At 31.0% G+C, this 15,088-nt stretch overlaps 1 protein-coding gene across 3 annotated transcripts in view; it reads left to right on the top strand.

The window, feature by feature from the left end:
* LOC124534858 (hemicentin-2-like) overlaps positions 1–14,361 on the top strand; it is an 85,174-nt gene extending 70,813 nt beyond the window's left edge. For 2 of the 3 annotated variants that reach the window (XM_047110886.1, XM_047110885.1), the window contains exons 4-7: positions 8,992–9,202; positions 10,520–10,619; positions 10,800–10,969; positions 12,020–14,361. In XM_047110886.1, the coding sequence (XP_046966842.1) occupies positions 8,992–9,202; positions 10,520–10,619; positions 10,800–10,969; positions 12,020–12,252 (714 nt within the window). In that variant the 3' untranslated portion in view covers positions 12,253–14,361. The remainder of the gene's footprint in view (positions 1–8,991; positions 9,203–10,519; positions 10,620–10,799; positions 10,970–12,019) is intronic. The other variant, XM_047110887.1, reaches the window with a different exon arrangement.
* The last annotated feature ends 727 nt before the right edge of the window (positions 14,362–15,088 follow it).

Here is a 15,088-nt window from a genome sequence, read left to right as displayed (position 1 = left end):
ACACCTTAACAAGCTTCTATAAGGAAAGACAAATCGAATACCATTATAATCGGTGTGTTAGTACGAGTAGCGCTCCTACTTGATAGATATTGTATCTCAGTGTGCGTGATACGATTAATATAACAAACAGTAAAGACAGCCAAATATTTAAATTAGATTATATGTATTTTAAACATTTATTTGTGGCTGTATAATATGTATTTCAATTCCTCAAACGTTGCATGAAAACAAAATGCTAATTAATGTAAACCTAATTCAGTTTCGGACAATTAACAAATATCGAGTCAAGATGGCCCAGTGGTTAGTACACGTGCATCTTAACCGTTGATTGCGGGTTCAAACCCAGGCAAGCGCCGCTGATTCATGTTCTTAATTTGTCTTTATAATTCATCTCGTGCTCAGCGGTGAAGGAAAACATCGTGAGGAAACCTGCAAGTGACAAATTGCCACATGTGAATTCCACCAACCTGCATTGAAACAGCGTGGTGAAATATGTTCCAAACCTTCTCCTCAAAGGAAGAAGAGGCCTTTAGCCCAACAGTGGGAATTTACAGGCTGTTACTGTTGTTTTGTTATCGAAACAAATGTCATCCTTAAAAGAATATCGATGTTGCATTTCATTACTGTGTGGTTTTTTTTTTTTATTTTAGATGTAGATTGGCATAAATTGTCGCCATAAAAAATGAATACAAGTAATTTTGAACTTATACAGTTAATCGACGTACATATTATGTGGTATGGATGTAACATCTGTTAAAATAAGGCACCACGCACACATACACAGACGCGACGTACAAATATCGTCCGTCCGGCGTAAATTATATAATATAGTAATAGTTTTTCATATTATCAATTTGCAACTGACTTTGTAATGTTTTAAGCCCGTAATTATCCTTGACTCAGTTACTTCAAACTGCAACACAGCAATTAGATGGATTACACAACACGTTGCATAAAATAAAAACAGCAAATTTATTTTTTAGGTCCTTATCGATTATAAAGTTATCATACATTAATATAATAAAAATAATGGCCAATGTCCTACAATGGTCAAAAACAACCTTTCATCTTTGGGTAATCAAGTTGTGGGTTTATTCGTCATTTCACACGCTTTATTTTGATTAACACCATACAGGCTAGTTCGCAGAATATGTATCTTTTGATCGCAGAGCACGTGATGTATCATACACACATGAATACTTAGATGCGCGGATTTAAAGTTAAAATCTTCGGTTAAGATGACGTTGTCGCAAAAGTCGGATAGCGGCGAATTGCAAGTTTCAGATGAAATTCAGCCATTTGTGTTTCCAAAATCCCACTTTAAAGTTGTGGATTACACTAAACGTTTTCGTCGAGAGTTTGCCTTTACCCAGATGTGGGGAACTAAATGGTGGTGGCGTTGGTACTTAATTTTCTTCATTTAATACACTACAGTGACAAATGAAAGTAAAAAATATATATTTGAAGTAAATTACTCATTAAAATAAGTTGTACATTAACTCGATACCAAAATTAACAAACGTTATGCAAATAGTATTACTGTAACACAATAGAATAACACAAATGATATAGAATGACCTAAAATTAGAACTAAATACAGTATTCGTACAATTTAATTCAAAAACTAATACCCATTTACTTTCATTTATGATATTATAATGTAAATATGTTTTCAAAATGTTAGCATACAATAGAATGGAATAGTTGAAAATTTTCTATGAAATAAAGAAAAATATTGTGTGGTTAGTTGGTTTTATTTTTTTAATAAATAAAATGCAACTTTCCTTATTATCAGTAAGAACATGTTTATATTTAAAAATATAATAATAAAAATGTTTACCTCATAAACGTTGTTCAAAACCACTTAGCTAAAGTTTTATAAGTAACAAAAGTATGTTAGTGGATGTCTGGTTTCTATCTACCGGGCAGATGAATACTGCTACGTTGGAAACTACAGACCTAGTTTCAACAAAGCTCCATTCTACTGTCCCTATACCGTTGAGTATATTACATACAAGCTCTGAGAGAAAACCGCATGTTAATTGATTTTCGAGTTTAAATTGAATGTGAATTGAAGTGCATTTAATATTGACATCTGAAATTGCTTAGTATACAGCCAATTATTATTTTTTTAGATTATTACTCAAATTAAAAACTGACAATGGACTTGTTTCAAAGTTTTAGTCCTAGTTAGAAATGTTTGATGGATTATAAAATGTAAAACAAAGTGATTATTAAAACGGATTTGAGATTCGTTAAGCGTTTTGAGGTTCAGTGACGTAAGAGTTGGATTTATAAGGTGGAAGTTGTGTCGGTATTTTTTTGTTTATATAATCACTCGAAGATTTATTGTCCGTCTATTTTTAACAAGCAATATTACTTAATAATGTATTTCATAAAAAATATACATAGCGATATATATAAAGATTTAATTTACGTCAGTATAACTTAATCTTTAATTTTTTTTAACTCATTTTGTCAAGGCGTCCAATTATAACACCTGACGATGACTAGTCGTCTAAATTGTCATTATGTGTGATTCACCACCTAGAGGGAAGTGATCACAAATTTATTTATTTTCACGTATTTACAAATTTGCCGCTAGTAGGCTATTCGATTTTTGCCGCCCCTACTGACTTTTGAAATTCGATACGTTGGTTTAGTTCACAATCACAATTTATTCTGAAAATGAAAATTTATGATTTGTTTTCTGTCGACCTCATTACATCGGTTTTTCCCGTTATTAGTATGATTATAAACTAGGTGATATTTCTGTCAGTTACTAGATTATTTTTGCAACCCGTTATGCAATGACGAGTATACGAATTACGGACGTAATGTGTATACATATAATTATAAGATTTTTTTATTACTATAAGATAAAGACAATTATGGCTAAATCAGCCGCCCCTCTAAATCTGCCGCGCTAAGCTCCTACTTAGCCTATTGGTAAATCTGCCACTGGTTTTAAGAACTAATATGTTATTTCCATAGCGCTAGTAGTTATACAGGCAATCAGTTCAACCATTTTACTATTTTATTGTATTACTCTTACTCGGTAGAATATGTGAGATTAACAGTGACAGTGCACTGCCTCTACTCTTAGCAAATATAAACGGAATCCTTTAGTCCATCATAGATATACATCAATCAGATGAACTCACACCAGTATCACTAATATCAAAATATGTATTATAATATGGTTTTTTTTTTCGATTACTATTTTATTCTGTAAAAAAATATTATTATAGTAGTAGAAGCGTCTAAACAATTTAATCATAATTCCATTTTTAAACATAAACAAGAAGTATGAAAACAGTTTATCGTAATGTTTTAATTTCCGTGTCAACTTGTTTTATTTTATCGTTTTTAATATAAATAAGGCGCGCCGTTTTAACACGAAACTCCGCGTGTTACAATTACACCAATCGTTAAACATAACGTGTATGAATATTTGAATATTTTTTACATTATTTTATACATTAAATAACGACTAGTTGAGTAAAATTCAAAGCAATAATCTTGAAATAATTATGTAACTCATAAATAATATTCAATAATTCTATTCACAATGCTAAATTAATTTTAATAATATTGCATGTTTTTGATATAGGCAATTGCCGAGCCAAATCCCTCAATGTTAGAACGCGTGCATCTTATCCGATGATTCAAGTCCAGGAAAGCACCATTAAATATTTAATTACTTAATATGTGTTTATAATTCATCATATTGTAGGTATATTACGGCAATTGGATGATTGTTTTAGATAATACTAATAGTTGAATAAATTTCGCGTTAGTAAATAGCTAGTTTTATTATATTTTTATAAACTACAGCATAAAAAAATATATATACATTTTTGGATAGACCCATAGCTTTATTCTTAAATTGCCATCTCAAGCTAATAGCCGCCTGTTATACAACAAAAAAGCACGGTTTCAATGGTGTAATTATTTATTTCATAATTCGACTGCAATTCTTCACTCCAAAGCAGATTATATCATTGTGATTAAATTAATCGAAATCCATTTTTTTACAAGATTGAAAATGAATAAGTTACTCTGTGCTTCAAATATAAATTGAAAATTTATGTTATAGCTCGTAATTATCAACAATAATTTGGTTATCGTAAATTCTATCCCCAGAGAGAATTGCGTTTGCACAACATTATAAATATCGGCTAATTTAGGTTAAAGTAATACCTAAGAGAAAATTAATATAGTTATGTCTATAAAAGTAATCAGAGAAAATCAACTTCTAATGCATAGCTGCGATTGTCGATTTTAAATGTAAAGAAAAAAATAAGTAAGATAATACGTTCATTATTCTTACTATATAGATAGCTATGTGTGGGTTTTAGTGCGATGGAACGGTAATCTGACACGACTGAAGAGATCTGGCGCAGGACCAACGGCTTGAAGTATTTCCCAAGGCACGGGAGTCTGAGCCTGCCAACTTCTTAACTCTGGTCATATACAGAAAAATTCTTGATACAAAAAGTCACTGACAAAACTTGAGCGGTAAAAGTATTAAAATAAATGTAAACGATGTACTCGTATCACAGAGTTGAAAGACAACAGATTGTATAGGTAAATAGGTCATTAACTATTTCTGCTGAAGCAGAGAAGCTGAGTTGTTAAAGAAAAAGTTGTGCAGCTTATTCTACTGCACTGCTACAACGCATGTAACCTTTATTTTATGACGACTTCCATGGTCGAGTTGTGTGTACATCGGTCTTCATGGGTACGCCACTCCGAGGTCGCGGGTTCGATTCCCAGCCGAGTTATTGTAGAAAAATCTTGGGATCAAAATAATGTATGTGATATGATCCAATATTTATTACTATTATTATGTTATTCAATTTAATCATTATATTAGTTCGTCATCACTGTCATAGCTAGTCCTAAATTCTGATATAAACTTAATATATATGAATTGAAAAAAAAACATTCATTTTAGTTTTTTTAATTAAAATTTATTGAGAGTGTTTGAGCCTACTAATTATAATCTTTGAAATCTTTGTTGTTTCTCGGCGAAATTCGCCGAAAAATAAGTAATTTTTCTTCGTAACCTCAAACAATTTATTTCCTAGTCTCTTTGAATAATGATCTCATTTGCGAAATCATTTGTTTTAATTAAAATATTTACGAATAACGATTTTAATCTCAGCTACATTTATGAACAGATGAAAATAAATATAAAAAGCAGGGAAATCATTTGGCAGATTTTTGAGACTGCTGCTAATGCCAACTTTGGAAATAATTACGATCGTGGATTGGTTTCTCGCAATCGTACACTTTCATTCATTCAGACACTTGACATTCAATTGATCTAACGCCAAAACCTGTTATTTAGGATTCTTACATCAGATTAATCATTATTCTGCATCAGTAAGTACAGTTAATAGTATAGATTTTTAACTTTGCCGTTTCGTAAATTCGAATCGTTTGTAAAAAAATACCTTGGTACAAAAAGGATATTATTCGATACAAGATTTAATAGATGATAAAAAAGCGTGGAGTTAATACCTGTTGATTTCCAAGCAGGATATATTAATTTAAATAGTTGTATAAACTAACATGACTTTGTATTTTTTAAATGTTGAAAAAGAGTAACTACTGAGTTTCTTGCCGGTTCTTCTCGGTAGAATCTACTTTCCGAAACGGTGGTAGCTTCACTTAATTGTAAAATGACGATTCAAAAGTGCTTGTAAAAGCCTTCTTAAATAAAGTTTATTTTGATTGGTTTTGATTTTTGATTAAATAAAAACGTCATTTATGAAAATTCGAACTGTTAATATTGTATATGTGTTTTATATAATGCGTGAGCTTTCTTGGAAAACCAAGAAAGCTCACGCCTGGTAGTCTCTTCCACAATTCGCACACATGTAATATTTTATTGAATGTAGTAATAGCATATAACTTGTGTTATCACTCTTTTCTACTCGTGCCGTAACCACAAATCACAAGACTATACATAAATATATAAACTATGCTATACCTATTCTACGTTTTGTTCGCGCAATAAAAATCACTTAGATATAGTCAATAAATAAACATTTGACTGTTGACCTTTTTCGAAGTTTCAATCGAACAATTCACACGTAAAAAATATAAACGAACACCAAAATATTCACACGTTACAAAAATACAATGGACGTATACATATTTTGTTCAGCCATCAAAATTTTATAAATTGTTCCGAGTTGCGTTCACATTCCTACGTAATCCTGAAATAATTAATATTCAATGATTATATACCTATTAAAGTATTTGGTTAAAACGATATTTATTATTATAATTAATCAATTGTGTTAATTGACTTTATTCCAATATATTTTTATTAATTTACCAAATACCTATGCTGTGGTGCGTAATATTTTGTAATATTTAACATATAAAAATATCGTTTTTGAAAGACATTTAAATAGCATGTTATAATTAATTATTAAAATTGTATCATTGTAGATTAATTCGTAGGTATATCAAAATATTGATCAAAATAAATATTGCTCGATAAACTAGGAAACACACACCCTATATTAAAACAAACATGCTTAACCATATGTACAGAAGTATACAATATACGTGTCTATTAGGGTATTATGATAATTATATCCACCTTATGTAACGCTCACAGGCATTGCAGTCTGGCGCGCTTGGCTAGCACTGCATTTAATTGAGGGCCTGCCCCCACATTGTTTCGCTCTGACGCCTGCTCTCAAGCCCGCTGAAAGGAAACTGCTACACCGAGGAAAATTTCCCGTGTCGGAGGGTGGCAGTCTTTTATTTGGAAATTACATTTAGAACCGTCAGACTGGAAAGTGCTGTATTAAAGTCTATACATTTTGCTGATATTAGTTACAGATTTATTTCTCGTATATGATGTATGAATTGATGTTACAAGGCTACGAGCGTAGACCTTCGTAGCAAGGCTACGTTAATGTATCGCGTAGCATTCGTTAGTATTTTAAATATCTTGTATGATTTATATGAGATATGTTTGACGAGTACAGCTCTATTATAAAATATTTGCCTTGAATGAATATGTAATTATAAGATTTTAAAACGGAATAATTTGAAGTACATCTAAAATAAAGTTTTTCCAAGATAAGTCTACAATGTTTAAACTAAGTACACATAAGAGGAGAGATCCACTTGAAGGAAGCGAGGAAATCCAAAGATCCCAGTAAATGCGGTATAAAGTTACGTCACTTGTACAAGTAGGGACTTAAACGTATGTCATGGAGAATACGTTGACTAGTTTGTTTGTTCGTTTGTTTAGTGCAGCCTTCGATAACAAGTTTCTGTCTGAAGTTTGACTACTTCTGTTATATCAGATTTGAGATCTCTTTTCAGTCACTGTATACAAGGAGCATTTAGTTACAAAAACAAATGATAACACTATATCTAAGTATATATTGTTTTTTTTAATCAAAGCTTATTAAAACACATTTAATTCGCTATTTAAAGTGGTTTCATTATCTTTATATCCACCTAAATTTACGAAAATAACACATCAACGTATTCGGAATGTTCAAACAAACAGTAAATAAGCGATAAAACGGTATAAATTACGAATGTTCATTGTAATTGGGTAAACAATAAAATGCTACAATGCTATTAAAACACCCGTTTGGCAAAACATGCTGTAATCCGAATGGGTTAAGATTTATTTTTATGATACTGTAACGAATTCCTTTGAATGTTTGTTTTCATAATTTTCGTTGTACATTCTTCGTTTCAGTATCGAGATTATAAACATATCAATAAATAATTAAAGATGATATACATAGACTGTTTCTATCTATTTTTCTTATCTTCTATCTATTTTTTAGCGAATATTTTTGGTTAGGTGATTACATCATATATTTTTTTAGTGACTAAGATGTTTTTTTTTATCAGAATAATTAAAAGTTTTTATTTACCAACTGGGAAAAATATCACGCCATTGAATACAAAAACAATCAGTTTAAAACGTTGGTATGCGTTGGGATTGCCAAATCAGACTCAAAGGAGTTAACGAGTACTGTGAAATAAAATTAAAAAAATATATAAATTTTTCTTAGTTACATCGGAGACTTTATCATATATTTAGTGTAACTTGTGTTATAGATAGTTTGATTTCAAATTATTATTAATAGCTGAATGTATATAAATTACTAATTAACTCGTTATTAATAATGATTATAGATTTTAACCACGTCCGACTCTGATCGAATTAATTTATTAATATATTTTATTCTGAATTATACATAGCACTTATGCTTATTAATATTTAAACAAAACATATATACTTATACATATATGAGGAGATCCGAAAATAAACAACAATTTTTCTTTCTTCGTTCGGTTAGTTTTCATAGAAATTTATAATTTTCTATATAACATATAGTCCGGAGTCGATCGTTTCATACCCTCGTTGTGTTGCTATCTAATATAATAAATTCACTTATCATATCGACCTATATATACCGACCTTTTGCGGTCAAAATTCCCCTTCATTTTTAGGGTTCCGTGGCCAAATGGAAAAAAACGGAACCCTTATGGATTCGTCATGTCTCTCTTATCCGAAAGTCACTTATATCCGAAACGATAAGAATTTTTATTATTTATTTCATAAATATAAAATTATGAAGAGAAAATTCTGGTAATCGGTTTACGATTACCAGAATTTTAAATAATATAAAAAATACACTATTATTAAAACATCCATCAAAGTTATAACGAACTACAAGTACTCATTCACTATCTTAGTTGCTGCTACGGAGCCCTTCGTGGGCGAGTCTGACTAGCATTTGGGCGCTATGTTATTTTTTATCTTTTAGCATGACTAACTAGAATTTCTATTAATTAAAAAGTATGTGTATTTGGTAATATGGTATTCAATTCAGTTTGAACCGATTACAATTCAATCGCTGGACTTTCTCTATTTTTATATAAAATTATAAATTCGTTAATTCATTCAAATAATAGTTTCTAAATTTACAGGTATCCTGGATACGAAAACGTGACCTACACATCCTCACAGTAGGTGTTCACACGTACAGTAGCGATGCCCGATTCGCAGCGCTGCACACCGACGGTTCTGATGAATGGACGCTGAGAGTGGCGCATGCGCAACCCAGAGATTCTGGCGCCTATGAATGCCAAGTATCGACAGAGCCAAAAATCAGTTTGTCCTTCTGGCTTACTGTTGTGGGTAAGTACTTAAATAGGTGCTTAAATATAAGCTCAACAAAGCTTTGCTCGTTTTAATTATTTACAATTCATTAAAATTTTACTAGATTTTAAATCAAATAAAATATGTAACCGAACTTAATGAATGAAGTAATTATAAAGTTGCAATTGAAAAATAATGTCGATCCTCCATCTTGTTTCTCTATTCAATGCTCCATCGTAAAGTTTGAAACATGGAGACGAACTTAGGCTAAGCTTCGTGTACATGGCGATGCAGCCGCATTGTCACCGAACTGCAATACTGTGTACACATTAAAACTGCGTTGCAGCCCCACCACAGACACACTATCGGCGCCGAGAATAAGCCGCAAAGTTTCCAACATTGAATAGTAAACCAGATATACGTACGGCCATATAACCGTAAATCTGATAACGTATGTTGTGACCATAATGCTGTTTTGATAAGTTACCATATGAATAACAAAAGTAATAATAATAAATGATAAATATTGGATATTACATACATTACTCTGATCCCAATTTAAGTAGCTATAATCTCTTGTGTTATGGAAAACATGTTATTTAATTAAAATGTTAAAAGTGTTATTTAATCGACATTTCTAATTGATAAACAAATGTAGGAACGTATAGTTATTTTAAAATATCCCTTCACTATATTTGATTCGAGCTGAGACGGCCCAGTGGTTAGAACGCGTGCATCCTTACCGATGATTGCGGGTTCAAATCCAGGCAAGCACCACTATATATATGTGCTTAATTTGTCTTTGTTATTCATCTCATGCTCGGCGGTGAAAGAAAACATCAAGAGAAACCTGCATGTGTCTAATTTCATTGAAATTCTGTCACACGTGTATTCCACAAGCCCGCATTGGAACAGCGTGGTGGAATATGTTTCAAACCTTCTCCTCTCTCCCTCCTTCTCTCTCTCCTTCTCCTTAATGAAAGTGGAGGCCTTAACCCACCAGTGGGAAATTTACAGTTACTTTACTATTTATATTTCATTTAAACAAATAATTGTAAATTTGATTGTCGTGTTCAAAAGGTGTTTAATAATTCTTGTTAGTTTGTCCTAGTTTCACTTAAATCATTTTAGCAATGTCCATATTTTATTATATTAATTGAATAGTACAAATTGTTTGGAAATAAGATAGTTTATAAATTAAACAGTAATTAAACATAATTTTATCAAAATTTCTAGTGGCGTTATCTATCTCGTTGTGGTTCATATAGATTTTATTCTGCGATTCGAATAGGAATCCAGATGATATATAATTTGTATGTAAGTTGGTATTTTAATTATGTTGGATTTTGGTTGCAGTTTCAAAGGCCGAGATCTTGTCGGGTCCAGAGCTGTTTGTGCGCGCCGGATCTGATATTAATTTAACATGCGTTGCGAGGCACGCACCCGATCCACCAAGGTAAAACATTTTGAATATTTTAACACATTATAAGTTTAAATTGAATTATGCACATAGTAAGCTAAAATTGGATACAAATAAAAATGTATTTCAATAGTTTCTATTTTGTACAACGGAAAATGAAATTGTCACGTATGTTTTACTCTCAGTTTGATTAAAAAAGTTTTACTTTATAAACAGTTCTGTCAACAGCTTTATATACTGGTATCGCGGTGCGAATGTCGTGAACTACGCTCAACGCGGAGGCATCAGCGTTGAAACAGAGCAGCGTACTCGCACAAGCCGTCTTCTGATCGCGCGAGCATCCCCAAGAGACTCGGGAAATTATACATGCGCCCCGAGTAGTTCCGGTAAGATTTTTTTTAAATAATAACGTAAAAGTGACAATATCATGAAAATTAAATTAAATATAAAGCGTGAGCAATAATCATAACATTTAAATTCTAAATCTAAATATTTCATTCCTCTTTAAATTCGTCCCCGATATCTTTCTTCGCCGCAAGACAAAATACTCGTAAATTACAATTCAGTACTTAAATTTGCATCAAGATTTCGAGGTTAAACCACTCCGAAATCACTCCTCTTAAAGGATGAGACAGATATTTTAATTAAGGTTTTATAAAGTAAAATGAAGGAATGAAATCTTATACTTCGTTACATTAAATAGGGATCATCATATACTTTACGTTAAAGTAGAATTCTGTTATAGTGTGATAGCTGGAGGTACGTATAGTACGACACAAATTAGATGTAACAACGAAAAATGCAATGAAATGAAAATAAAACTGATTACTGCCGATATACACGACCAATAGAAATAGCTCCGCTATTCGTCGCTATAGATTCTCGCGTCAGTTCAACCCGAGAAAGCAAGTGCATGTAAATCGACGTGTCAAATTTACAAATATATTAGGTCATATGATATTAAAAGTTATTGCGTTTGTATAAAGATCATATTAACATGAGAAATAAATATTGATAATTTGGGATAGCGTACTCAATTCGGATGCGATCGGTGCTACGAATTTTGTCTTGGATGCTACATCTATGTCGTGTCGTACTACAGCTATGATACTATTACAGAATTCTATATTTTTACTACTCACACTTCTAACCGGGGCACAGCAAAACTAACAATATTGTTAATTGGTGATATATCTACCAAGTATAATTTTTTTATTATTTTATTTTAGGGTAGTAAGCGTACAGGCCATCTGATAGTATGATTTAGAGATACCTTTACCATCATAGTCAATCATGCACTATTATCTAAATCTTCAAACATATCTGTAGATTGCGGGATTTAATGTTATCCTATCCTTTTAACTCAAAACTTTTATCCGTTAAATTTTAGATAATTTTAAATATAAACGAAATAATAAGACGAATTATTTTGACAGATTCTGCGTCTGTGGTCGTACACGTCCTGAACGGTGAGCGACCGGCGGCCATGCAAAGCGACGCTTACCAAACAAAGCCAGCCAATACTCTTATATTTTTAATTATACTTATTCTAAGACAAAAACTTGACAATATCATGGACACTTTTGTTTTAGTGTATACGTCCATCATACATTTTCAAATCAAACATCGATCTATTAGTGATATTTCTGTTCGACTCATATCTAGATGACGTGCAAATTTAAACCTAATTCTAAAGGCATAAGATGCATTATAAGTTTTAAAATTAACTTAGTTATGAAAAAAACGAATTACTATAATATTTACCGTCTGATTAACTTAGAATGTATTAAAATACTGATTGATGTTGTAATTTAAAATTAATTATAATGTAACTTATAAATAGTTAAACCACGAACCTACTTTTAGTTTTTATGTTTCTTAAATATTTCATATGATTGATATTTGAAAGTAATTATTTTTACTAAGGAAATTTGTCATATTTAATTCTTATACATATGTGTGTATATATATTAAAAAATATTTCATTTAACGATATGAAAAAAATATATATTGACGCATCGTCAAGAAAAGCAATTAACGTTACAATAAAAATCAAAATACTCTCAGTGAATTCTTGTTATAATTTTAAGTCGGTTAATTTAATTCCATCAGGCGGTCTTTTCTACTAACATATATAGGTCATGACGCGATTCCGATTATTTACTATTCAACCTTGACTGTTCCTCGGAAAAATAAAATTTCCGAAAAATAAATTTTCCGGAAAAATTAAAAGTATCTAAGGATCATCGTAAACTAACTTTGAATAATACGGTTAGGGAGCCGAGATAGTCGAGTGGTTAGAAAGCGTGTATCTTAACCGATGATTGCGGAATCAAACCAAAGCAAGTTAGAAATTTCATGTACTTAATTTGTGTTTATATTTTATTTCGTGCTTGATTGTAAAGGAAAACATCATGAGGAAAATATGTATCTAATTTCAATGAAATTCTGCCTCATGTGTATGTACACGTATTGGAGCATCGTGGTGAAATTTTCTACAAATCTTTTCTTCAAATTGAGACGAGGCTATAACCCAGCAGTGGGAAATTTACAGGATTTCACTGTGTAGCGTTTACGATACAAATCCGTTAATATTCCGATCCAACATTACCGACCCGCAATTAGACCGTTGAATTTGTAGAATAAGTATACCGCCGATCAGCAACAATTAAGTTTGGATTCGATTGCGATAAAATGTCAATTTGTTAGAAGGATTGGGGCCCAGTACACATAGAACAATTAAATACATGACATCTGTCAACATTAACTGAATATTTAGCTTCGCTTTTGTCAAAAACAGTCAGATATGGGCGAATGATATTTCATATCATATGTAAATATAGGGGAAATACGCTTTACCTACATAGTATTCGTAATTGCCATTTATTTTGAACTAATTTGAATAAACGACAATTTCAATATTCGAGTGTATTATCAAAGAGGATGTCAAATGTGGGAGCGGAGAAGATCAAAAGCTTTATTTTTGATGTTCCTTTACCTGGTTCGTTATTATCCTGAAAATGTTTTTTGTCGAAAGTGCTGCTTGAATAGCATTAAATGTCTTTTGACTCCTTTGTGGATGAGTGTATGGATTAAAATAACATTAAAATAAATGTAGAAAAGTATACTTAATATAAGCAATAGTATATAATATACCTACATAAGCAAGCCGTTTATTTGTTAATGGTTATTGAATTAATCTAATTTTATTTTATTATGATTATACTCTATTTTCCTTATAATTAAATCAAAATGACGATCTAAATAGTAATTAGATTATTTGTTTAAATGTCCATTAACAAGTTTATATGAGTTATGTGACTTTTAAAATAGTTATGCAAACCAATTTAAACGGTCTTAGTAACTTTTTTTTTGTATATATATAGTATATATTTTAAACATTTTCAATGTATCATGGTTTTCTTCTTTATTGCTTCACTGCCACTTAGCAAAGAAAGTAGTTGGAAATGTACAGGTAGTCACACTTTTGACATATATGACACTAATCTCATCAAAGGCACACCTGTACAGTCAACTTCAAAAGTTATATAATGATCTATAGAACGGCTAAAGTTTTATTTCGAAATAATTTAATCGTTGTCAATGACCAAAATAAATTGGTACATTGGCTCATATTTATTCAGCTAATGAACGTGTCTATCAAATAAACGATCGTCTATCTCACAGAAAGTGCTACAAATATTTTCTCAAAAAGCACATATATATTATTAATTTAGTCGAATCTATCATCATGAATCCTCAAATACTCAATTTATTGTTTAGCATACACTTGAATTATCAACTAAAAAAGTTGTATACATTTTTCTGCTGACTGTACACGGGATGACAGTCACGTAACTGTCAACGTGGTTCTCCTGCAACATTGTCGAAATATATTACATTAACGATGTAAATATGAAGCACGCATACATAATAACTGAGGGAATTAAATCAGAACAGTAATTGATAACGTCATCAATATTGCATAACTCGTTTATGACGCAGCGCTATTAATTACTATGTTGACAGTGTATAATGAAGTCTCCATTTACTAGAAATTTTGTATCATGTTTAGACATTTGTTTAGATTATAGATAATGTTTGTTCGATTAATTGTTAATACATTTAAACAGTTTCGATCGAAAATGTTTTTATTTAAACAACATGTGTATAGAAATTCATTATGTGTTGGTATTATAGTGACCTACCGATCTTTTATATCTTACTTTATATTATCACCGGGAATTACGTTCCGAATTAAAAAAAATATACAAAAACATTTATGATTTCGAAGAAAAAATTATCGATTTTCATGATCGTACACACGTGTTTTGATTTTGTACGCAACCTTTGTGAAATTATGGTTTTTTTTAAATAACTTGTAACGGGATATTTTTTCTGCGGCTGATAACATTATAATTATGTATATATTTTTATCGGCTACTAAGTGTATATGAAACTATATTGTAAATAAGCAATTGTAAATTATATGAAATATTGTAGAT

The sequence above is a fragment of the Vanessa cardui genome, chromosome 13 (genome assembly GCF_905220365.1).
Source record: "Vanessa cardui chromosome 13, ilVanCard2.1, whole genome shotgun sequence".
Classification (NCBI taxonomy): Eukaryota; Metazoa; Arthropoda; class Insecta; order Lepidoptera; family Nymphalidae; genus Vanessa; species Vanessa cardui.
Note: the sequence above shows the minus strand (reverse complement) of the source record. Positions and strands in the feature narration are given on the sequence as shown.